The following is a 27,667-nucleotide window of genomic DNA, read 5'->3' as shown; positions in this document are numbered from 1 at the left end:
CGTTTGTGTCCCCTTGCGCCTTCCGCCGCCCAGTGCCGCGCGCGCGCTTGCCTCTTCGGTGACTCTCCAGATCCGCGCTCGCTCGCACGCTGAAAAGCCTGGCGCTCCGCCAGCGCGATCAGGACAATTCATGCTTCCGCGGATGATTTATGCCCTCGATGCTCGCTTATAAATGCGAATGTAAAAAATATTGTTAGGTATATATAAATGAAAGTTCTCCCGAGAATAGGCGCGCTGTTAATCACTTCGAGAGATATCGAGTTTATTACGTTTTCTTGAGACATATTTTAGATATACAAATTGGAAAGTCTCGGGTTAGAAATATGCGAAAGCATAATTGTATATCAATTTAAGCAATGAGAGGAATTGCAGTAATGAAAAGCTATAAAGAGAGTAATGTACAAGTCTTTATTATGAATTTATAAAAAGTCAAAAATCTAAATACATCACTATAAAGTATGATAAATAAATAAAGAGAAACACAAAAAATGTATGGTTGCGGAACTTTTTATTGGCGAACTGAAAAATAATTTTTCCTATGCCAGTCATAACGAGAATTTACGGTGCGAAGTCTTGTAAATTAAGTAAATATTAACATCGATTGGAATGATTTGTGGCGTAGGGTCACTGCACCAGATCGCTGAACGATCACCAGCAAACGACTGTTTATAAAAAAAAATGTCAAAGTAATAAAAGACGTCAAAGTAATAAATTGCAAATTAATTGATACTTTTTGAAATGTCAACTACCTGAAAATGTAATTATCTGTTCATTGACTGCGGTGCCGTGACCGTATGAATTTATTCGAGAGAGCGTCTCATTTCTCTCCAGTGCGCCGTTTGAATATCCGACAAATAAATATGGAACATGCACGATGACAAAGTTGCAGTCGAGCACCTGCGGCGCAATAAAATATCAACTGAAAAAGTGAGAGAGAGGGACGGAGACGGAGAGAGTAAAGAGAAGGAGGAGGGATCGCGTGTTAATAAACGTAAGTGTACACGCACTTGCACGCGGGGTTGCAATCAGCGGGAGATAACACCTACATATGACGTATAGGTCGCCTGCGTATGATGGAAATGCAAATGGATGCGTCGCGCGCCGTTTTCGCCGAGAGAGCGTAAAAGCGACGAAAAAAACAAAACAAAAACAAAAAGGAAAAAAAAAGATAGAGTGCGCGGAGAGCTTCGCGGTCAGCTGGAAATACGTTCAATTTCGTCGACGCACGCCGCAGGCACCTGTCGCGCATTTACGCGAATAGGCCGTCCTCAGGACCGTCGGAGATGCGTGAGCGCGATGTCGTCTCAACGACATCCCTAATTGAAACTTTGTACGGCGATCGAAAATTTGCCACGTTATAATTGAGACGTTTACGATTTATTCTAAACCGTAAATCAGAGCGATGCAATAACCGGGAGATTTATGCTCTAATTAGAGGTGCGACTTTGGATGCGGCGGTGTCGTGATTTAAGTTTCGCCGCGCATCTAATTGGCGCGCGTATAACGACGGACGGAACTTGGATTGCAATGTAACAGATTGCGTTAACAAGGGACGAATCTCTGACTCTCGGCAACAGATTAACCCGCGCTTCGACGTAATAATAAGATAAATCGAAGCGCGGGGATTGTGACAGCGACGTGATAGACTTCCGAAGTGCACTTTGCTCGTAAGTGCTCGTTAATGCGCTTCTCCGCACTTTAATCCACTCGCCACGAAATGACTATGCACGATGTGTATGCGTGTGCATAATTTTCTTATTTTACACGCGTGGCTTTCGGAAGATATTTCTTGCTAAGGCTTTTATTTCATGTGCCTACTGGACTTTTATAGATTCGGAATTTTATATTATTTCATAACATATAAAAACACATGACATGCTATTAATATTTTATTGTATCTCTTACACTTTTATTGGAATTTTATTAGAATATATATTTTTTAGTAATATTCTTAAAGTATATTACAATAGTTTTCTTATTATTTGCTATTTTCTCTTGCACGTACACATATTATAATAAATCATAGTTTCATTAACAGTAGAAATTTATTGAACAATAAACTGCAAGGTAATACATACGTATTGAATATGAAATTCTGCTATTTGACATGCTGAGATGTGAAATCATTCGATATGAAAAAAAAATTCTTATCGCCCAAATTTACGTTTTTCACTTTGCTTTGAAATACGAATGCAATTCGAATAAATTTGATTGAAACAAATAACTGTGAAAAATTTTTTAAAATTAAAGTTTAAATATATTTATATATTTAGGCTTTAATATAATAAAAAAGGAAAATAATTTACACTTTTATTTATAAAATTATTTTTAGTGGAATAGATTGTTATAAGATTGTTTTTAAAATTAATCTTTACTAAAAATGTTTCAGTTATTTTTTAGTACAAGAAAGTAATAAATGTCTGAAAAGAAGCTATTTGTTATTTTCACAACAATAAACATCCGTAGGGTTCAAGCGAGGAATGAAGAAATAATAACCAGCATGTAGCCGCGGGACGAAGAAATAATAATCGATCGATCGACCATTAAAGTTCACTCGTCCACGATATGTTTGCTCTCTACAAGCTGTTCATTATTTGTCTCGTTTCCTCCTCTTCCTCTCTTTCTCCCGCGATCGCCTTTAATTCACCGAGCTACGATCTCAAGAGTCGATCGATCAACCATAATCATTACCGATGAAATGCGATGTAATTAAGAGCGCGTACAATTTTCCGTATTATACTTCGACGAGTAGCTCTGAGTACTCAATTTATTCTGCGTTCTTTTTTATTAAGAAGCAAATAGAAAGGTAGATACGTAAATAGAGAAATTACCTAATAGATAGCTTTACTAAGAAGTTGGAACAACTGGTCTTAATGTTACTTGTGACATTTTCTTTGATATTGATTATGATTAGCATACAAAAATTTTATAACGAAATATTCATTTCTACGAAATATATTTTATCCTTCTTATCAGTTGGTTTATTTGTTAGGAATAAAATTTTATTTTGCCTTCATTAAAATAAAAATTTATTTTAATGAAATAAATTAATATCTTACAAATATATAAAATTTTAAGTACTTTTTTTTCCAATATGGATAGATATTATTTATGTAATTAGTTAAACGATTTTCTTTATGCTTTCAGATCTACACAGATTGGGCAAATTATTATCTGGAACGGGGAGGTTGCAAGAGAAGGGTGACCGATCTCCAAGCTGATCTCTGCGACGGTGTTCTTTTAGCCGATCTGGTGGAGGCTGTCAGTAAGTATTTTCTGCAGATTCTCACTTGCTTTGAAAATGTCAAGTAAGAAAAATACAATATATTTTAAATGAAAGAATTTGAAATATTTAACGAAATGTTAAACGAATTTAGAAATTTATCATATCCATAAAATATAATATTAATTAGAATTGACTTACTTAGTTAAATTCTTTTACGCACACAAACAAAGAAAAAATTCGAAAAATTTATTTTATCAAGTAAGCGTTAGAGTTGCAGAATTTATTAATAAATATCGAGACGCAAAAACAGAGTGAGCAATAGCGCGATAGGTCGCGATATAAATCTGTGATTCGCCTAACAGTACTGAATCGTTTATGGCGTTGGACAGTTACTTATAACACATAAATCGACACTAAAGTCATTAGTGCATAGGGTACAACAGTCACGTATACGCGCGTATGCAATTCACTGCGACGTCCGTTAGTCGCTTAAATGAAAGAGGAATATCTTTTAAATTAATGCACGCTTTTCTTATTTCAGCTAATCAAAAAGTCATCGACGTGAACCGAAAACCGAAAAGCGCTCAACAAATGGTGAGTGTACTTTAAAATCATAACACAAACAAAATACATTATTATACTCGGTACTAAAGTATTATTTTTAAAACGTCTCAATTAAATAATGTTACGTTGCCTGTGTTTATCCAGTAATAATGCTAGGATAAAAATTCCGAGTTAATTTTTAATTGCACTACAAAAATGAGTATATATTCTATAGCTGCAGCAAAAAATGAATTGTTATATTCTTACATAAATAAGAGATCTACACTTTTAAAGGATTTTCTGAATAATTTAATTTAAAAGAGTGCTATTTGCTCGTTAGTCATGTGGGACGAGAAAACAGATAGATAAAATCCAATCGAGCGTAACGGAAATTTAAAAGATTTGGTGTTTGATGCGCGGATGTTCCGGATCTTCCTCCCGAGAAGCAAATTTAAGAACCAGCTATGCACGAGCGCAGTTCTTTAAAAATAGAAAGCTCACAAGCTCGCCGTCTCTCCTTTCTCCGCTTAGGATACATAGATAAAATTCATGCAACTGCACGTACGGTGCATCGTAGATCACCGTCAGCATCTCTTCGAAATGTTTTGAATAACGCGCAAAAAGAAAACAGACGCAATTTTATCTTGCAGCACGTTCTAACTTTTCTTAAAAAATGTCTTAATATTTATTTTCATTGTTCTAAACTTTTCATTTATTTCCACGCGTCTTCAATTGAGATGTTAGTGTTTGTTTATTTAATTATTATTACCTTTTCAATTTTGATTTTAAAATTATGTTTTTTAGTAGCTTCTATTAATAATTTTAATTGTAACATTTTAATAATTTAATTTAATATTACATTACGATATTTATATTATATTTTTATTGTAATCATAGTCTCTTAACTTTTATTTTAATTAATTTAATGTTTTTAAAATATTAGGAACCATTTTGATATTTTTATTGTAAATAAATTTACGCAGTCGCGTATCTTCTCTCTTTACGCGTGCGCGTATTTTACTTTATAAGATATAATCCCTCGTTATAATGTGTAAATTATAATAATAGTCACATTTTGCGTAACATCGTAAGATAAATCCGTGCCTCTGATCCGAGAAGAATGATCACATGGGTTTCACTCGGCATTTTAATTACGGTTTTATGAAAGCATTACGACAGGGAGGGATTTGTTCAGAATCGCATCTCACGTAACCTCTGACACATACGTTTTATACCTGCAATTAAATATCTGGCTTCCGCACAGACTCCATCGTTTATGATTAATTAAAAGCTGTTAATTATAATATCTTTTTATGTTCTCACTCATAAATCATCTCGATACTTATTTCCTCTTCTAATATGTGCGACACTTGAATTTTTCACGTAAGAAGAATTTAACATTTACATAACATTTTTCACAGTTAAATTTTAATATTCTAAAAAGAAAATTGTTTAGCGTATTAAACTCTAAATAATTTATTGCGTAATGGAGAATAAAATTAATATCATAATTTAAAAAATAGAATTTGAATAAATATCTTATCTCTTTACAATTAAATTTCAATTAAATTTAAATGTAAACAATTAAATTTTTATTGTTTAAGAATTAAAGAACTGAATTATTCTTTTTGGATTGTTTTAATAATTAATAAAAGTATAGAAAACGTCTGATAAAATTTCAAGATGTCATGTATAGGTTTTTCTTTTGTTACACTATAAGGACTCTATTCCCACTGACAGTTCTTCAACTTGTATCCCCTGAGGACGAGCATCGCGCGTTGACTCAGGATTATGCAAATTGGAAACAAGGTGGCATCGTCCTATAAAAAAGAGTGGAGGGAGAAGGGAGAGAGAAAGAGAGAAAAGTATAACTCGAGTGCGCGTTTCGATCCATCCATCCGGATGTGACGTGGCTCGTTTTCCCGGCGAGATGCACTCGGAATCCATAAAACACGTATTTCTCTTCTCTCGGTTTTCTTTTTTCTCCACCCTTTCTTCTTTCTTCCTATTCAAACACAACCCATAGCAAATATTGACGGATTGAAAATTAGAAGCATTCACATCCCTCCATTCTGCTCTCAATATAGCAAATTTGTTTCTGTTGGTCATTGCATAACACTTTCTTCAAAAAAATTAGAACCAATAAAAATGTATATATATATATATAAAATTTAGAAAGAGTTGGGTATAAATCTTAAAATATTGTGATTATATAAAGTGATTTTACATAAAAATTGACAGCATTAATTTTTTTCTTGATAAGCGGACAATATCACGAGTAGTTTCACATCACTCTTCAGTTCTTGGCAGCGACTCCATAGTTTATTAGGCCAGGAAACTTCGTGCATAGCTCTTAATAGCTGTAGTATTTGTTTTGCTAAGTACTCCGTATTACTATAGAATTCACTGTTCGGAATGGCACTTTGAGGGTGCAGGCGCGACGTAAAGCTCTTCGAAGTCTTTCCTCGAGTTTTCTTCCTATCCTCGATCGAATGAACGGCAGAAACGAGTCTGTAGGCAAGCTCGTAGACGTCGCCTTTCCAATTTCGCGGTGTCGAGGGTGGACGCTAAGGAAAGGAGAAGGGCTCCGGTCTATAATTAAAGCAAGCCGAGCACACGCGCCACGTGTACAGGGCGATTCACGTAAGTGATAAGTGAAGATAATCCATCGAGGCTAAAGAAACACAAACTCGAACTAGTCGATATTCTTCTCTCCAAGACTCTTTAATGGTAAACAATACTTTTTTTGCTGTAATAATTTTAACACACAGGATAGAAAATTCGAAGTATAATCTTGTATAACAAGTATACAATTTTATAATATATAATATACATAGTTTTTGTAAAAGAAAATATATAACATAATCTTGAAAAATGTTAAAAATTTAACGTTAAACGTACGTTTCATTTATTTTCTTGATTCATTGATCGTTTTCATTGATCTGTTTGTATCTATCGATTTGTGAAACAGCTTGTAATCGTCTCGAATCACGTGTTTTCCTTTCGGAACCGCGCTCAGCACGCGACTTGCAACTCGTCGTCAGTTTACAATTCGTACGCACTCCTGTGACACGTACAATAGCGTACGGAACAAAACGTGCGTTCTCCGTTTGCTATAACGTAAACCGGAAACCAATGGTTGCATAAATCGCTGCAGCGGTACATAAAGATACGATTCATTCAATCTATAATATCAATTTCTTTAGTTCTTTTTTTCAATTATAATTTAGCGGGGAATAGGATCTGAAAAGAATAAATTAAAAAGGTTATTAGTAAAATACGTAGAATTTTAACACAATTTCAGAAAACTCGAAAGTTTAGTTACAACAGTATTTTTTTTAGATTAAAAAAAATCTGAATTTAATTACTTTGAAATTTTTATTTATTTGTTTGAATTTGAATTTTTGAACTGATTATGAACAATTCCAATTCGATTGTAAACTTGAAAGCATTAATATTCTTCGTCGGAAAGTTTGCTCATTCTTCTCTAATACGCATAAACTTGGTCCTCCGGTAAATTTGGACTGAGTTCTCCTCTTCACACTATCCTTCGATCGTTGTTTTGATGATTAAAAGAGAGTCGGCTAAACTCAAGCTTAAACCGGAACCGGCGCGGCGTCTTTGGCCGGCAAGTCGGTCCATTGCGGTCTATTTCTATTTCGCGGATAATCCACTCTCTCGAGATAGCGAGGATGAGTCATTTCGTATATATTAGTCAACCATCGCGTCGACTTTCCTAATTTCTGCACTGCGACATTTATAAATAATATGGAGTATTGTCCCCTTTTGTCTGTTGGATTATTTCAAGTTTAAAGTAAATTTTCTTTTAAAAAAGAATGAAAATTAATCAAAAAGGTCTTAAGAGTGTTACAAAAAAAAACAATTGCGTAAATTATAATTGCATAATGATTTCCTAAATATCTCTAATAATATAACTAATAATTAGATAGTCAATTTTTATGATATTATTTAACAATTGTGTTTTTTTTTGAAAAATACTTTTAATTAATTCTGTTAAAACAAAATTTGTCAAGCACAAAACGTGTAAACTTATAATGCAATTTATCTATATGTAACGTTGCAACACTAAAGAGTCAATGACCGATTTGGCGTTATGCAATTCGATGAAGTACTCGGAAATCGATTACTCGATTGTTTAGATTAGACGCACGGGCAAGTGTTGGAGATGGCACATAGGGTGCCAATGATAGAATGTGAAATGTTGCACAGTACGCAAGGTGTCCCAAATACGAAATAGTACATATATACTGCACGAGTAACATATGTAAGAGGAAAGAGAGCGAAGAGAAAACGAGGAAACATAGGCGCGGTTTTTCCCAGTATAAGACCGCTTTGTGGAAAAAAGAAAAAAAGAGTCTTCTAGAGGTCATAGTACTTCTTTGAACTGGAGTCTGTCGTGTTATACATATGTATGAGATGTCCTTGAAAATCTGCATTAATAATTTTGAATAGGTTAACATACACGATTAATAAGGATAAAAATAATTTCTTACAATTTGTATTTTTCGTGCAATTTAACTTTCTTATTTTAATTGATATAAGTTTTTATTTTATTTTTAATTTTTAATTAATTACAATGAACATTTAAGATTAATTTTTAAATTATCGTGTACTGTTTTAATACACATTAATCCATTAATAATCTCTGCGATTGAATACCTTTTAAATGGAAAGGAATTCACCGTTCTAGATTATTTTTTCTTTTGATATAAAATATGACCCTTTTATCTTGGAATTAGTCATCAGGTGTTTGACGATAACTCAACGATTTTCTCACGTAATATTTCTTGCGCAAAAAGAGTTCTTGTGATCGGTCACGCCGTTACTGTTGCGTTACTCATTTATAATATCCGCGATTAATTGCTGCGTTTGATCGTACCTTTCTATTGTATCATGAAACTAACGATCGGTAATAGATCAGTAATAGAAAAAATGTAGACCGCAAAAGGCAGATAATATATTCGCATAATGTGCAATTTTCGATCTGGTACACACACACACGTTTTCTTTTTATTAATCTATTCGTATATAGAACCGCTCCTTGCAACCATCACATCGATCCTTTACGGGCGTACGTGACGTCACGCGAACGACTCGAAATGACTTGAAATGCAATTTCCCCTTGACGCACACTGCATTCTTCGTTTTTACGTTCCTAACGATTCGTGCTTTTAATCTTATTTTATTTTACCATGTTTGCGCAATGCACAGAAATTGCAATATGTTTACTGAGAAGAAAAGAGAAGGAAGAAATTACAATTCGAGTCATAGCTAATATATATTTTTAATTTTATGTTTATATATTTATCTTAGGAGTCAAAATAATTTAAATGAATTAATGAGCTCATGAATTAGTCAGCAATTTCCATATTTATTTATACTTTAGAAAGCAATAGATTTTGCGCGCGCGCGCGCGCGCGTAATGAGAACTGAAAAATAGTGTAACGCATTCCGGGGGGATATTTCCGGCCATTTGTCAGCGTACAAGCGAACGAGTCTGTTTTCAAAAGTTAATGACATACCCGTGCGAACCGATAAACTGTTACATTGTTGACTAGTGGCCTAGCGTGTTCGTGAAAGATTCAGCAATTCGATTCGCGGATGTCTTGGTGAATGAGCCGACCGCGGAAAAAAAAGCCTCGCCTTTCCCGGATCCTGCCATCCGAACGTCCAGAATACACAATGCCGAGTAAATTGGATGGAAATACGCGGATCAAAAGTGGTCAGTGCTCTTCCTGTTTCTTTACACGTGCGCGCACGTTTAAATTCTAAGACTCTAAAAATGTTCTAAAAAAAGATCGAAGCTCTTTCTTCAAGTTCTCACAAGAGTGGTTTCGCTAAAAAGTGCCTAAAAATTTGATCTGATATTGCTTTTGTATGAGAGCAAAATAATTATGTAGGATATTCAAGCGAGTTGCTATCAAAATTTCTTGCAGCGTGACTCATTATGCGTGAGCATCTCATATATAATAATTTTGACGGTCCAATAAAAAAAAAACTTTCCTTTAGCGAATTTATTAGCCATTTCGAAAATTATTTTTGTATACATAATTAATGAATCTTAAACTTCAGAATCTGGAATCCGGGAAACTTTAAACTAAAAATTTCCAAAACCTAAATATTTTTAAACTCTCTTTGCTAATTTTTCATTTTTTTTTTATCTTTTCATATCCAGTCCAATTTGTCTAAAAAAATTTGTGCTCGCTGACAGTGTCCGATCTGATTAAGAATCGTATTGACGAAAAATGAATTAACCACGTATCGCTAAGATATTACGAATGCGAACTGACCCCACTCACCGTCCGCGAGCCACGTGGATACCTGAGTTCTCCAGGCTCCCACACTTGGATCAAGCTCCCACTACCTGCCGATTGCGCCTTCTTCCTTCCTCCTTCGTCCTTCTCCGTGGGCTCGCTAACGCGGTCCCTGCTCGGCCAATTGCGGTGTGGCTTACCTCGACCTCGTGTCCCTGTATGCTCTCTCTGTCTCTCGTCGTTTAGTGTCCTACGGGTGATTCAGCCGCGTGGATGCTGCGTCGGGTCTCGCAACCAGAAGGCGTGCGAAACGTGTCAATAAGTAAATCAATTTCTTTTTTATCGCGGTGTGCGGCGCCATTGTCTACGATGCTAATTACTTAATCGACTGTTGCGTGTTTTATAATTTGCATTTAATGAGGAAACGCAGAAGAAACTGTCATTAGGTAACACTGAATTTTTTATTAATTCAACCTCTAATTTTATATCAATTTAATTACTACTAATTTTTCATACTTTAATTTCTTACTTTATACTTATATTTATATAAATGATTTATTTTATATAATTATAAAATTAAAAAAAGATATTTTTAATTGTTAAAGACTATAAACACTTTTCACAAACGTAAACGTTCCATTAAATTAAAAAAAAAAAAAAATGGGCTCTTCCAGTTGCTCGACGAATCTCCCATCTGTAACTTATCGAAACAAATATACCTGTTTAAAAAAAACTAATTTACGTGTTTGAGACACAAACACGAGTCCAGAATACGAGTACTCTCCAGACACACCGTACCGACGTGTGTTCTCCGTCTTTTCTCGGTTAACGTTTCATAAGTGCTCGGGTAGCACGTGCCAAGCGGTGATCCGTTTTACTTCCCGAGTGATCTCATTCTCGCCCTCTTGTAACTCGGTTCTTTATGAATGAAAAAAAAAAAAATTATCGATCATCTGGCCGGACTCGCGCTTGCTTTCATCTCCGCGAACGATCGCTCGAACGCTTAAGCTTATGTTTGCCGCAGCTATCGCTGGTAAACGCGATATCATTCTCTGAAAATCATAGAAAATTTTCAATGAATTTGTAATTAACATTAGTGATGATCGTGGCGCAGAGAATGATGCGTTTATTCTATACCGAAAATTGAGGTTGACATCTAGAACGTACTAGATTTTTTAATTCGCCATCTCTCAGAAGCAAACGATCGAGAGTATCTAAATATATTTTCCGCCAAAGGCTACGCCAAAAAAATTTAGGATTGTGTCAGACCTAAGGAACTAGGGCTGCATAAGTCTAAATATATGGCACTATGTCAAGCCGAAAAGAAATCTTGGGCTGTGTTAGACTTAGGGACCAGGCTGTCTGTATGAAGCTTAAGGAAAGAGATCTTAGCGGGAGTCACAGCGGAACTCTTTAGATCTAGGACTAGGTGACACATATATTGTCCACATATATCCGCACTTCCGTTACCATTTTTGCTGTTAGTATTTCAAATAAAGAATATACAATAATACTAATTTTTTAAATAAAGTTTGTCATTGATTGATATTTGATTTATTAAACAAGAAATTGTATTTTTTTAATTTAAAGTTTTTTATATATAATAAAAATAAACTATTGGAAAATTTGAAATTAATGACACAATAATCGAGCAACAATTTAAAAAGTTACTTTTTTATTAAAATATAATATTATGTGAATCTTCCAATATTATACACTAAAAGTTAAATATTAATATGAAACATTATGATTAATAATGTTAATTTTGTATTTTATGAAAAATTCAATTTTTCTAATTATTTTAATACGTACATTAATTATCATACACAATGTTGTATATGTGTTAATAACATATAATTTTTCATTAAATTTGAAGTTGAAGAAGAAAGAGGCAATGGAAAAAATTAAATACTCAGAATCATTAATGAATGATTAATATTATAGTGCTTTTGCTTCTCAGCGAGTTTTCATTCGTACAGTCATTCGTACAATATGCTTCGAGGTCACATTAGGCTATAAAGGATTAACGGCACAAGAATGCCGATAGTCCTGATGTAAGGAGATACTCTGAAAGCAATATTACAATCAATCGTTCCACTTAAAAAAGATTTTGTCTTTGATTTCACAAAAAAGATTTTCTCACAAGAGCCTCACGGTTCTAGCTTTATGTTCTAAATAGTTTTATACACAACAGAACGATTTTGTTAAGATATCTAAAAATTAGATGCAGATCTGAAAATATTTATGTTAAATCATCAAACTAATTATGTAGAACGCTTAAGTTGTTTGCTAGAATATCAAAACTTTTTGCAGCATATTGCTCATCGTGCTTGAACATCTTCATAATTATTTCAATGATCGAGCAAAATTATTTTCAGACCTCTATTCATTCACAAAATGTTTAGACAGCTTGGCAAAATCGTTTTTTTTTTGTCGTATATATTTCAGGATTCTGTTAATCAAGTCTAGACGAGAAATCGAAATAACGGCTCAGCGAAATCACAGAAGGTCGACTGTGTTGCTACCGCTCGCTCGCAATGAGCGGGCCTGGTCGACGAGCTCATTAACTCATAAAACTGAACGGGCTGAGTTGTCAGTCAAAGAAGCAGCGACACTCGCGCGCAGTTAATAAGCCGGCCGTTAATCGGCGACGACGATGACAACATACCGTGGTGGATTCCTCTTAACTAAGTTCGACCCCTCGACACCCGAAATGATTGCATTCGCCGCATTTGCCGGACTCTGCTAACTCTCTTTTCAAGCTCGCTTCTGTCCACCGTTTGTAAACACGTTCCCGGTGAAAATATTTATCCAGTCAGAATCTAAGTTATTAAAATATGAGCGAGATTAATCGTTAGAAATATAATTAAGTATATTAATATAAAACGAGGACAAAAAAATTATTAATACATAGGGCAAGAAAATGATTGAATTAAAAAATGTATTAGGTAGAGATAAATAGTTTATTAAAATATAAAAGAATAATGAATCTTACTCTAATATTATAACATGTTATTAAAAGTTTACTAAAATAAATGTATAAATTATTATCAGAATAAAAAACTTCGAGAGCTTTTCTTTGCAGAAATTTAAGATATCAATTATAACAGACATTTATTTTAATCTATATCTACAACTAGAGTCAGCAAATAAAATATTCTTTTTACAAAATGTATGTTGAAAATTTAACATTTAAATCTTTTTATTAATAGCAAATGAGATCGATTGAATATGGTACGTGTATGTGCAAACATTTTTATAAACCTAATTAAAGTTTGAATTTATATTCTTCTTTCAATTTTGGTATTCAAATGCATCTAGCTTATTTAATTTTTTTTTTATTATCGATATCCACGAATAATTGAGTTAAACCGTTTCGCGCTATAAAAAGAAGGATAAGCAATTCGTGTGAGCGAACGGAAAGTAAACGATGACTTCGTGTGACCCGCGGGTGCGTTTTATTAAATTATTATCGCTGTTTATGGGTCCAGAGCCCTTTCGTGCATGGACGACGCTGGTAAGCGGTCGCGAGATCGGCAATGTCAAATTGCCTCTTAAAATGAGCGTAAAGCAAATTGCATAAGTGGCGAGGTACACGCCGGCCAATCGCAGTGTCGTCCTGGATGTGCACTGCTACTGTTGCATGTCATATGCGCGGTGCGGTGTGTCGTATCCTTTGTGTGATACCTGCGGTCGCATACCTGCGTCTCGTCGCGATCTCTCCCGCAAATCGTTACCGACTTCCGCCGCCGCGGAAAATTGCGGGTACTTATTATAATGCGGCCTTGAAGTGGGAAAATAGACAATTATCCTGGCTCGCGTTCACATAGAATACATACACGTACATACATAATGCAGCAATATTAACAATAATTGTAGCAAAATATAATTAGGGTTTACTTTCGAGATTTAAAAGAATTGCTTATTCACACATTATATTTATATTACACTTTATACTGTACATTATTGTTATATTATTAATTTTGACTATTTTTTTAATTATCATATAGATTTTAATAAAATATTATATAGTAACGACACAGTGATTTTTCTCTTAGTGCTGGCTTCTTATATAAAAATGCGAAATTATTACAAGTCTTGCGTTAATATTATTTATTTTGTAATAAAATTTGTGGTGATTTGTGTGCGATTTGACAAACTTGACAGATTTTATAAAAATAACGACTTAATTTTTATAATTATATACAGTAAACGAATAAAATATTTTGCGATAAATTTTTTTAAATAAAAATTTAATATAAAATTGCGCCATTACATTATTATAAATAGAGAATTGTTTAATATATTGTTTAATTTATATGCTTGCCATTAGACATTCGCTTATATCAAGTAAAAATATGAAATATTAATACAATTCAGGCGGCCAGGACACATTCAGAAATTTCCCTTTATATGGTAGCACATTCTATGTGAAATTAACATGGACACTCCTTAACTTCTCTCCCACAACAATTTCAACTATTCGACCTCGTAAATCATTCCGCACACGCATGCCGCGCGCGTCGAGCGTCGCTCGCGAGCATCGCCCTGCAACGCTCGAACCTCTCGATATCCATCAAACGTACGGATCTACGACGTGCATGCCTGCGCGCGGATAGACGCGCGATTGATGCATCCGTCTATTCTATTCGCCGCACTAACGCGATTTATAATTTCGCGGAGGCACTTTTCGCGAGGCGTAAATTCCACGCCTCAAGCGATTCGAATTCGAAATTTACGCGCTCGCCGCGCACGTGCCGTGCAAACGCGATTGCGATTAGCAACAATCGTCGACCCGCCGCGCGGCATTTCGCGTATGCGAGTCTGCCTTTTCACGGTGTTGATTGCGGATGGGTTGATATTGAGTTGCGTTGCACCGAGTATTTGTAGCGAGAGAGCTCTTTGTCGGGATGATTGTAGCTCGGTTGATTTCACGAAAATTAACGATACGTTTCGAGGTTCGTCGAACTGACTGTGCAGAGAGAATGCAATTAGATACAAAATACATTTATTATTATTTTTTTTTCATTACTATTTATTCTTTCAAAAGTTTGGTAAATAATTTTTAAAAAATGTGTTTGCAAGCTTTGTAAAATAAATCAAGCGATTTGTTGCAAACTTATAATTGATGACTAAATACGTTGAATACACTTCAATATTAAAGTTCCTATGAATTTAATCGTGTCATCAAGATTGTATGAATCACGTTGAAATGGGCAATTACTTCGAAGGAATAGCGAATATAAAATTTAGCCTCGACCTTCCCGCACACGATCGGAACAGGTAGTCGCGATTTCACGACTCCAGACGTACGTTGGGTTTTAACGAGTTCTGGTGAGCCGCGGGGAGTCGGTTTTTCGTCGAAGGATCGAGTCATCTCCGCGCGATCTTGCGAATTTCTCTCAGTGCACGTCCGATCAAATTGCGGCGGAAGACCAAGATAGAAGGGCATGGGCACAGAAGTAGCCTCCTAACGGTACCGAAAATGGAGAATCAGGCGCGTGATGCGGTCGCGCGAATCTTCACGCGCGAATCTTCCGGAACCGTCTTGCATTTTTTACATGCGAGACGTATATGTTGGACAAATCGGGGTTGAATGAATTTCGATGGGAAGAGTCATGTATCCTGAGATATTTGAAACTTCGTCGCCGAGTGAAATGTGCCGAGAAATGAAAAGGTATTAATATTAATGGCTGGTTATTCCAACTTCTTGATAAGCTCACCTATAAAGATAAAATATGTGTTTGTCTTTATTTATTTGGAAAGAAATGAAGATAGACACATGTTTACTTGATAAGTAAGTTTATCAAGAAGTTGGAACAACCGGTCCTAATAGAGAAAAAGTGCTATCTGCGATTATAATTACATAGTAAAATAATTATCGTTAGGAATATTTTTAATTTATTTTTATAGTTACAATTATTACTATAATATTGATAGTAGTAACCATTTGCTTATAATGGGTGCTGAGTGATTGTTTTATGGTGCAATTAACTTACTATATTAAAAATTCCTATTTTGACAACCATATCATAAGTTGTATAAAATATTATGATTATGAGAACTTTAATATAGTCTAAACAATATTATTGAATAACTATAAATTTTTTAATTATTTTTAAATAAAGAGATAGCGCACCTTCTGCAAATCTCCTCGCAATGATTTCTGCAGTGTGTTTACTGACTCAAAACGGATACGGTCACCATATTGCAGAACTAGTTCGCCGGAAGCCGAAGGTCAGTCGGGCTCGGCGACACGTGTGCGCACACGTTGCAGTCCACGACGACGTGCGGCGCATTGCAGCAGCGAATTGCAGTTCCTGCGATCGTTATCGTTATGCTTATTGTGCGCGCTGTGCGCGCGGTGCCGTTCTCATCGGCGCGCGGATTTTTTTACCGCAAAAGTCGTTGTCCGTTCGTACGGCACGCCGGCGCGGGCGTCTCGAAACGAGATTTCAAGGTGAGCTTCGATTCGAGAGCGCGCGTACCATGAGCTCGATTACGGTAACCGCGACTCGTTCGACAGAAGACCCCTCGAGCGATTATTACGTGGGCCCGAATCGGAATATCATGTGTTTCGGACTTCGGCAAAAAATTGCCGTGCGACGCCGTCACGGAGGGAAAAGAATCGCCGCAATCGGAATCGCTCAATTTCAAGGTGTCGATGGGTTCGCGGAATTTGACAAGTCAGAGATTCTAGCAAGATTGGAAGTGGGAGACTAAGGATTTAAGAATTCGGAAGTTTCGAAATTCCGATACCTGAATTGGAGTCGAGGGATCGTAGAACAGAAACACAACAATTTTTTTATAGTTTAAATTTCGCGGAATTACTAATAAGTTGTCGAGTTTAAGAATCTTAGAGATCTTCGGAGAATGTCTCACTGCTCAAGAATTTTATAATTTATACATCTGGAAAGAGCTATTAAAAAATCTTTTTATCAGGATAATTGATATAAAATAAATCACTCAAATTTTGTCCTAAAAAATTCAAGACCCACATTTTTCGATATCATATTTCTCGATCAACTCGTATTATCAAGATCATGTGACATAAATTCACGGACACGGTTTACTAAAGGTCCATGGACGATTATTATAAGATCGTTCGGCTTTTCAAAGCCGTTCGCGAACCGTTCATTTTTCTCCACAGATTATCATGCTCCCGTTATACATTCCGCGAATTCTGTTGGCCGTTGTAACCATTAAGCCGGCTTGTTTGGACCCTACTGGATTACACCGGGTGACTCGGAATTTCAATGAGAATTGCAAATTGCGCACCTTTTAATTTTGTAATCAGATTCTAAGAGGCTTAGAACTTTTAAAACCTCAAAGCTTTAAATCCCGATAACATAAATCCTTAGAGATTCTTACATCTTATTAGTAACTTCAAGAATTCAGATTCTCTAATTTTAACAGCATGGACCTTTGGTTGTCTACAGTTTTATATTGTATTTTTTTATGGGTATACAGAAAAGAAATTTTTATGTATAAAAAAAAAACATTTCTTGTTTTTAAAATACTTTTATTTTTTAAATATTGGGATAAAATAAAATATACATAGTTTGCTTGTATGAAAAATTTTTGTATAGTTTAAGAAAAATATATTCTTATTATTTAATAATAATTTTTATTAATTAAGTGAAAGACATTGCGGGTAAAAAAATAACAATGAGTATTTTTAAATACAAAATATAGAAATGATTAATATTATAATTAAAACGTATATAGAGTGCACTTTTGATTATAATATTGAAAAAAATATATAATATTTTGCTGAAAATTGAATTCTTTAAAAAAGATTAAATTATATATAAGCAAGATTATCATTTATTGTTAGATAGAATATAAGATTTTAATTTGATGCTTAATATGAAATGTTTGATAATGCTTCTGTTGTACTTCTTTTTACATATATATAAAGATTTTTTATATAAAAAGAACGAAATTATCTTATATAAAATTTATAAAGAAAATGTTTTAATTAACACTACTGTTAATTCACTTTAGTAATTACTTTATCACTGCTTATCTCTCCAGAGTTTTAAATTCTGATTTAGTTCAACGAATTTTATTTTTTAACAATTTTGGCGAGAATAAATACCGAGCAAGGCGTAAATAATTTTGTTCGGCGAGAAATTCGCACTGCAGCGCAGGTTAAATTGAAGCACGTTCTCAGCAATGGTTTTAATTAAAGCCCGCAAGGCGAACGGTAATCAGTACTAATCACGAAATTGATCCGCCACGCTTCCAGCGTGCGCAAACTCTTTCTTTCTTCGCCTCCTTTCTTCGCCGATAAAAGGGCCGTCGACCCAACTTTCGTAAATTCCGAAAATTCCGCAAAAGGTGTCAGTGCGCCATTAATTAAATTCCTTGTGGCGCTGTAAACCAAACAATTAACGCACTGCGAAGTCGAGTCTGCACTTCATATAATATCATTTAATTGAACTGACAAAAAAAATTCATACAATAAATTGAAGCAAATTGATTCGCACAGATTTACTTGGTTTATTATTTAAGATTAATATTAAAATATTGATATTTATGTTTTAACTTTATATACTATATAATTTATATACTATATAGTTACCAATTGAATTTCAATACCTTGTTATATTAATTGAATTTTCAAATTAAAATTTATACTATTTATAATTGAATACCTTTTATTAGTTATAATTGAATACCATTTGTTTATTTTACATGTTATAGGTAATAAATTTAAAAGCATTTTCCGCATATTAAGCTTGCGCATATGCAACCGGAATTAGTACCTATGTCCATTAACGCGCGCGAGTGGAGTCAATTAGATCCACTGACCGAAAATTGAATTCGTTTCGCCGTTCCGAAGCTGAGGGATTGCGCTAATTGCAAGGTTTTAACGAGCGTCAGTTCGTCCAGCTGCCGCTTCCATTTCCGGGATGTCGTGCGGACACACATTGCACGTCTCTTCTCTTTCTCTCAGAGATGTCTTAGAAAATCAGGTTAGCCTCGCCAGGAATTCCCTTTCGCTCTTTCCCGAACCACGCTAAATCGCGCTCGTTTGGCAAAAGAAGCTTCGAGGACAATTTACCCCGAATTCCACGCGTCACAACCTTTAATTGCGAACTTTATTAAATTTATTCTAATTGTACATAATAATTTCGCAAGATATTTTATATATTGCATAAAATTAATAAGATATTATTTATCCTTGTATTTATTTTCGATAATCCTTGCGAAATGCACTGAAGAATTTTACACTGAAAAAAAGTGTGTGATATTTGCGACTATAATTACATACTAAAATAATTATAAGAATACAGGAATATTATTTTTGTAGTAAATATATATTGGTAATAATAACCATACTTTTATAATAGATGCTTCTAATGATTATTGTATGATATAACTTACTATATTAAAATCAATTTTAATTTGGTTAAAATAAACTATAATTTATATTGTTGAATAATTATAAAAATATGTTATTGGACTCACAAAAATAGTTATAAATTATAGTAATATTATAGTTATTTCTTTCTCTCGGTGTATCTAAGCCATTTAGAGAATTTAATATTACTGCTTATTCTTTCATTTATTTGAAAACATGACAAATGATTCTCCATATTTGCATATGTCTACTAAGAATTCTCTTTGACATAACTCGCGATAAGAGAAGATTAAGCATGTTAGATAAGCGCGGTACTATTTAGCTATTAGATAGGAAAAGTCCGGAAGACACGAGCAGTCTAAAAATATTCTGTCCGTCTACATTGTCCGTTACTACTTTGGGATGGCAGAAGGTGCGTAATGTGCAGCTTTCTTGCTGCTTTCACGTAGCAGATATCATACGTCTGTCAACCTTTCCTAACTTTCTCGTTAGCTTTTCTTGTAGTTGATTTATTAATTTTGCAAGGAAAAATTTATAAAGAAATATTAATAAGAAGATTGTGTCAGAAAGAAGACCATACTAATTAATCATAAACCTAGGAATTTAGGAAACAAAGTGCACAGATGTTTAGGATTCTAATTGTATTTTATTAGAATAAGTTGGATATATTTTGTGCTTAATTATATAATCATAATCATAACAATAAAAGAAGGAAAATTTAAATAATAAATTATAGGAGTTGGTTATATATTTAAATATTTAATTAAATCTTTCCTGTAAATTGACATGGTTGATTTTTAATATATTTTTGACATTCCGATGTAGTGATTTTCTCAAGTATAAAAACACGAGTACAATGCATTATATTATTTCGTCATTCGTGATATAAAAGAAAGAAAAAAAGACGTATATAGAAAAAGAGAGTCCTTCTATGGCACTCCTTTTCTCTTGTTCGTTTTTCCTTTCGTGAACCGCAGAAGCGAAGACGTTACCATAAGAGGACATCTCCCACCATATCTGGACCCCAGCCTCTCTTTCTCTCTTTTTCTTCCCTTCTCTCTCCTTTTTCCCCGTTCTGGGACCGCAGACTCGCGGGCCCCAGGGTATTCCGAAGGGGATTGTCCTCGCAGATACTTGTAACTCATGAATACCGACGTACATTTGCATCAGCAGATAATTAATTCCGATTTAACGAATCGTTATTCTTTTCTATAAATCATATTTTTTAAATTAAAACATTAGAAATCTGTTTTCTACTCTCGATATTTAAAAGCTGATTTATAAATTGGATAATAAATACACTGAGAAAAAAATGTTAATTTGACTGAATTAGTTTGATAGAATTGAAAAAGTATAATTAAATTTTTTAACTTGATTTTTCTTTAGTTGCAGTATTTATGTATTTAACTCGAATACATGAAGTACTTGAACTTAATTTAAGTATACATTTATACATTTTACTGAAATATCAATATCTGAATTCAAAAATTGTTTTAAATTGAAAAATTTGGTCAAATTAACTATTTTTTTCTCAGTGTAGGAGATTATAAATAGGAAATAAATGGTAATATTAATAATAAAATTTTATTTATTATTTTTTAATATTATAAATCTATATACAGTCTACAATTTGTAAATTCGACATAATCAAAGTAAAAAAAATTAGAACTTGTTTTTCTATACATCAAATATGATTACTTAGTTATATGGCAGCAATTTTTAAGAGTAAACTTCCTTAAATATATGATACATAAATTAAATATACTAATAACTTTATTTCTGACTGCTAATTATAAATTGTATTATCCAAAGTATTCGTATATGTATTAAAAGTTAAATATTCAATTAGAACAGAAATGGTAAAATAAAATTTCAAAGCGTCAAACTAAAGAATTCACTGAAATTGATTGAAGAAATGCGTGATACTGGGTCATAAAGCACAAGTCATACACGCGATTCTTCGGCGCCGACAATCCACGCGTCCAGCGAGGAGAAGATAGCGGAATGCATTAAAAAGCATCGTTGCCATTTACGGCTGTCATCTCACCAGGATAACTCGAAACTGCTCATGGTGAACTTCGCCTTTTGGAGTACCCTGCGGCTCTTTCTAAAGATATCCTTTTTCAAGACTAATGGATCATGATAAGAATTCGTGTCTCGATGTTACAACATACGATCTCTCTTCTCTCTCTCTCTCCCTCTCTCTTTCTCTCTCTTTCTCTTTGTCATTTGAAAAAAAAAATGAAAGCTTGTATCACTTGGCGTGACGTGGTGCATTCCAATTAAGTTGTCAAAGGCATTTATTTTTACAAATGTATTATACGTAACTAAACTATATAATTATGAAAGTTATGTTATAGCATTCCATTCTTATTTCTTATTTATTATTTAAACAATACAATTACAGTTTATTTTTTATTACTATTTGTTAATGTTATAATACTAAATTATAAAACTAATGTTATAATACTAAAATTTGGAAAATAGATATACAAATTTCAATTTTTTGTACAAATACTTTAAGTAATCAAATTGATTTATGTAAAATTTTATTACGACTTTAAGTTTAATTGTTTTGTAAATAAATAAATAATATTTTTTTTCTCAAAACAATTAATTTTCGCATTGCAATAGAATCTTATATATTACAATTATTTTGAACACTTAGGGTGTATTCCATCTTTGGATACATTGTACATCATACGTCTGTAAGTTAAGAAATTATATAATTTTTTTGGTTATTTTTTAAAATATATATCCATTAATATATTTCTACAGAAATTATTCATATTTTTCAATTCTTTAATAATATTTTCCATAAATATAAATCAATATAAACTTATAATTTGGCATCTTTAACATTTAAATCACATTCACTTTTATTTTTCCATTAACGCTTTTTTATGATGATGGCTCTCTTGTAACATGAACTTGCCGACTAAATTAACGGGGTGATACTTACGTTCCCGCGACCAGGTGAGTCATCGGCTCTCTCTCGTGCCACCCTGTAGTCTCTCGGCACGGCTCGTTTTCTGGGCAAAAGCCGGGACCAGAAACAATGGAAACGAGAGGTCGGTGGGCACGCGTGTGCAAGGTAGCCACGATCGTGGCGGTCACGTTTCACTCTCGCATTGTATGTATCGCGTGGTGTACCGTGTGGAAAGCTAGCAAGGGCTTTTGTATGCATTTCTTTCGAGGACATCCTATACTCTTCCGCCTTCTCTCCTGTGCTCCTCTTCACTAGAAGATGTTATCTATACCTCTATTCGATCTCCGATCGTAAAATTGATTCTTACTAGATGCCCTTACAGAAATTTAATACTGCAATTTGGTGAAGTAAACAATGTTTAGTATCAAATTCGACAGTGATTAATTACTTATGAATGAAAATTAAAGACACTAGCTAATAATAGTATCCTTTTTTAATACTTGAAATAATTAATCAATTTAATATTGTTAATATAAAATTTTTGTAAAGGTATCAATAACTATCTTTGATATGTTTGCATTGACTTCAATGAATTGATAGAGAAATGATTAGAACTGGTCCTTAGTAGTTTTAATGAAAACATTCAAAAATAGATATACTAATAAGAGAACATAGGCTAATATGTGAAAATATAACTAATTAAAGTTGAGCCTTTAATCACAGCTGATATTTCTTATGTGATTTTATATACATTGTTTACTTCACAAAATTGCAGTTTTATAAATTTTTTATTCTTGAAACACAATTTTAAGTTGGACAAGAATAATAATATCACAATACTAAATTGATAATCAGCTTGATAATAATGAAGTCAAGAATTATCATCAATTATGACAGTGACACCTTCTTTCCTCAAATATTATAAAGAATTTCTTGCGAAGAATAACATTTCAATCGAAGCTGGATCTCTCTACTTTTGCTTGTAAAAATATTTTTTTTTTTTTCCATAGGTGAGGTACACTGAAAATTAATTTGATAAATAATTTGGAAATTTCAGAAAGTAATTTCGAAAAAAAATTTATTAATAATAATAAAAATACACAGTTTTGTAAATAAAAAGCAGCAGGGGTAATAAAATCAAAAGACGATCAATAACGAAGCTTCGTTTCTGTGTTGCACAGGTCGAAAACGTGAGTTTGTGCGTGGGAGCACTGCGGGCTCTGGGGGCGGATGTAGGCGCTGTGAACCCGGGTGAATTGGCAGCAGGATCAACCCTGTGGCCGGTACTGGCTCTGCTCTTCGCCTTGTCGCGTTACAAGCAGCGAGCCAAGCAGCTACAGGATATGCCCAGGTAAGTTCTTCCTCTCGACAGAAAAATCGATATGATCATAAATGATAATGATGAGGGCATTACTATTGTTTTTGGTATTTACGCATTTCAATTTATTTATATTTAGATTGTAAAACTCTTTTTGAATCGTGAAAATTTTTTTAAAAGTTCTGGAACATTTCACATTTAAGGTTTTTTATATTAAAATTTTTTTTCTCTTCATGGTTTTATTCTTATGTTCTCATATTATTTTTCAAATTTCCATTCCCTTTACCGTACCGTTAACGGGTAACCGTAGTTTGTACCGACTCTTCGTGAACCGGCCTTTAAATACCGACTATCAGTTTAAGCTCAACGTCGGTACAACCCAATGTCGGTAAAATGGCGAATCCATGGAGGTTTCAGCAGCATATACAGGATCTGCTGTAGTAGTCGATGGTATTTATCTATCATGTTTTGATAACTTGAAGTGTAACTTGTAACTTTATCAATACTTAATACAATAATTAACTACATTATTTGTTAGCTAAACTTCGTTTATGCAGAATATTTCATCAATGGCTGATTAATGATTAATCGTGAACCATTTTGACAGAAATATTTATTAAAATAATTATTGAAATAATTTATTAAAATAAACGTCGAGAAATAATTTATTAAAATAAATTTGTCTGATCCCCCGTGTAATCGATCAACTTTTATGAACTGACAAGGATACATTACGTAAATGAGCGGTGACGGTTTAATGACGCCGAACGTCGGAAGAAAGCTTTTAAACGTGATTCAGTTTAAATTTAATACCTGCCCAAAACTTGTCACTGCTTGGAGATTTTCGCGAGCAAGTTATTATAATTTATTATAGTATAAAATCGGTTATATCAGATTTACAATATGACATTAAATCACGTTAAATGACACCTGAACAGGTACATTAAAAATTAATGAAAATCTAAAAGAAACTTTACTAACTCACATAGAAAATTTTGTTCAATAATACAGAATACATTAAGTATTTTGACAAACCACGTTAAACTATCAAAAACATTTAGCAGACGTTTCATAATATAATTTTATTCTAAGGAAAATTACTTTTTAAATTTAATAGCTATATTATTGTACTTAATTATTCAGGTTTACGCGCGTATTTTATAACTTAAATCATATTAATATTAATTGTGTATATTTGATTTGCTTATCTTGATAATCTCTTGCTCATTATGACAGTCTTTTCTTTCTAATCAGTTTATTTCCACCAAAAATTAACTGTAAATTGTTCTGTAAATTTCTCTTTTATCTCTTTTTTTCGTGAGTTGATGTGAGCTTTGTTTGGCGTGACATTTGTATCTTGCAGCGACCTGAGATCTATGTTGAGAGCTTTGTTTCCTGCCGCGCAGTCGAATCGATACCGACATCCAGTGAAACGGCGGCCAAGCAGCGGCGTTCATTAACGTCTGCGTTAATCAACCGGCATATCTGCCTCTCTCTCTCTCTTTCTCTCTCTCTCTCTGTCTCTGTCTCTTTCTCCCATTATCGACGTCGAGTAAAGCGCATACAGTTATACCAATGTTTCGGCACGCAGAAAACGCATTTCACGGCCGTGAACGAGGCAACTTCAAATATTTTAATTACTCTGCGGTTAATTGCATGCAGCAACCGAGAAGAGAGAAGGACGAAAACGTGTGTTAGAGGGATTGAGAAAAAGAAGGAGAAAGAAAGCAAAAATGAATGAGAAAAACGAGGAAGAGAGAGATAGTACATTTGTTGAATCGTTGAAAAATTCTTTAAAACAGATAAATTACTTTCTAACAGTATATAAAATACTTAATTAAATCAGAATATCAGAATCGAATAAATGAGAATTTGTTCCATCAATTAACGAACGATGCAAAATTATAAAATGTTATAGTAAAAAATTGATAAATGTTATTTCCTCGTACCAGTGAATTAAAAAAAGAAAGGTATACGGAACTTGGTACGATGAAAAAGAGGATATATCTTTTAAAAGCTATTCTAGGGGTGACTGACTCTTGAACTGTGTTCTTATTAATCACGCGTGCACGCGACTGCACGCGCAAGAATACCGCGCGTGGCAAGCGCCCCAACTGTCAAGGTCGATATTTTTAAATCGCGGTATTTTCTCGGGTTGAGACGATGAATTGCTTAGATGAGTAACATCTCGAAATTCTAATTTGAATAATTTGAGCAACACTTTGCATCGTGTTTCAGAATTCAATCCTATTTCTAAGTTTTATGCTATTTTAAATTTATGATATTTTTATTATTAAAAAATCGCTTAACCGGTTAATTATATAAAATTTTCTAACATAAGATAAAAATAAGAAGTAACTTGATACTGAATATAATTTTTTTTAGCTAGAAATGTTAAATTTGCAGAAAAATTAAAATTTTGCTGCAGACCGAATAGGCAATCTTATCTTTATCTTATGTTTAAAACATTTTTATTGTTAAATAATTAACTTATTATTATTTAATCTTTTTGTTATATATTTTGGTAGAAATTGGAGTAAAAATATTTGGTAAAAAATAAAACTAAATTGGAGCTAGATTCTTTATCAGATGTTTAAATAGTTTTATTTCTTTTTTTTTTTTTTTTAGAATGAGTCTAGAAAAATTCAAATAGAATTAGTTTTAATTTTAATTCAGAATTAACTACTACTGGTTTTAAACGCAATATACGATTGCAAATTAAAAAAAACTGACAAATTAATTGATTAATTAAAGTTATCAATAAGTATCTTCAATGAGCTTGAGGAAAATCTTATCATAAAATACCAATAAAATACATATCCAATTTGTATCTCATCGTCAGTATTTATATTTCAGGACAAATGTAAATGTGATTTATAAAATATTTAATGAGGGATATTTCAAATTCGATCCTAGATTTTTTGCACCGTAAAAGTTGAAGGGTGCTAGAGGGTGTTTACGTTCGGATTAGAAAATTCTTGGCCTGCGCGAGTCGAGATAACGTTTAGAGAAATCTCTCTTGAGCAAAAGGGGCATTCGAGCCTGGATCTAATGGAGCGCGTAACGATTCTTTGGGCGGGAGAAATGCGATGCTGGGGCCGCGTGTGCATTAACATATTAACAATGCTCCATTATGCCCCGAGTGTATACCTAGGCCCCCGCGTGGGCGCGTTATGGACCACTCTTAAGACCACGGAACATATATTCGGAGCCTGAAAATATGTATTCTAAACCCGTTCTACAAAAACCTTTCAAATAAATTTAAAGTGATTTTTTATCGAGATAAAATTTAATATGGACTTTTCATTATGTTTCGAATATTTTTGACGCATCAAATTGTGCAAGAAATATAAACATAGTCTATTAAATTTAGTAAGTTAGATATCCATTCATATTACCGGTAAAAAATGTATTACAATCTATTAAAGCGAAAAGATTTTCCTCGAAGTTGAATGAATTAAAGACCCTTGTTAATTTATAATTCTAATGTTTAATTCAACAAAAGATTTCTCTCTCTAGTTGGCAATTATTTATAAGATTTATGAATGGCTTTTTATTAAATTAGAGCTAATAATTTAATTTTTCTCTTGAAAGAGAAATCTTTTCATACAATAACAAAAATTTTAGTTTAAAAAATCTTTTGTTAAGTTCAGTTTCTAAATTTAGAAGCTCAAAGTAAAAATATATGGGAACAAGTAGAGGTAAAGACGGGCAGGGGTCAAGGCTGACAAAAAGAATCCTCACACACGCGTACGCACGTCTCGTTAGAGTGTACGCACAATACATCCGTGGCACACGGTCATACGTGCACGTGCACACATCGGGCGCGAGGCATTAGCATAAAAATGGTTTAAAAATCCGTCGAGCGTGCCACTAGCATTGGTCGGCTCCCAGGGAAGACTGAACCTCCCATTGGCTGGTCGCGTACCGCGAGAGAGAGCGAGAAGGAGGGTCGAAGGAGCGGGCTCCAGAGAGGCTGCGAGAGCTAAAACGAGCGAGGGAGATA

At 33.7% G+C, this 27,667-nt stretch overlaps 1 protein-coding gene across 7 annotated transcripts in view; it reads left to right on the top strand.

The window, feature by feature from the left end:
- The window catches only part of LOC105839736 (protein sickie), a 190,401-nt gene that overhangs the window by 54,895 nt on the left and 107,839 nt on the right, over positions 1-27,667 (top strand). For 6 of the 7 annotated variants that reach the window (XM_036293781.1, XM_036293776.1, XM_036293778.1 and 3 more), the window contains 3 exons: positions 3,148-3,265; positions 3,768-3,820; positions 23,525-23,694. In XM_036293781.1, the coding sequence (XP_036149674.1) occupies positions 3,148-3,265; positions 3,768-3,820; positions 23,525-23,694 (341 nt within the window). Of the gene's footprint in view, positions 1-3,147; positions 3,266-3,767; positions 3,821-8,368; positions 10,491-23,524; positions 23,695-27,667 lie in introns of those variants that run through there. The other variant, XM_036293782.1, reaches the window with a different exon arrangement.

Source organism: Monomorium pharaonis, chromosome 11, assembly GCF_013373865.1.
Source record: "Monomorium pharaonis isolate MP-MQ-018 chromosome 11, ASM1337386v2, whole genome shotgun sequence".
Taxonomy (NCBI): domain Eukaryota; kingdom Metazoa; phylum Arthropoda; class Insecta; order Hymenoptera; family Formicidae; genus Monomorium; species Monomorium pharaonis.
Note: the sequence above shows the minus strand (reverse complement) of the source record. Positions and strands in the feature narration are given on the sequence as shown.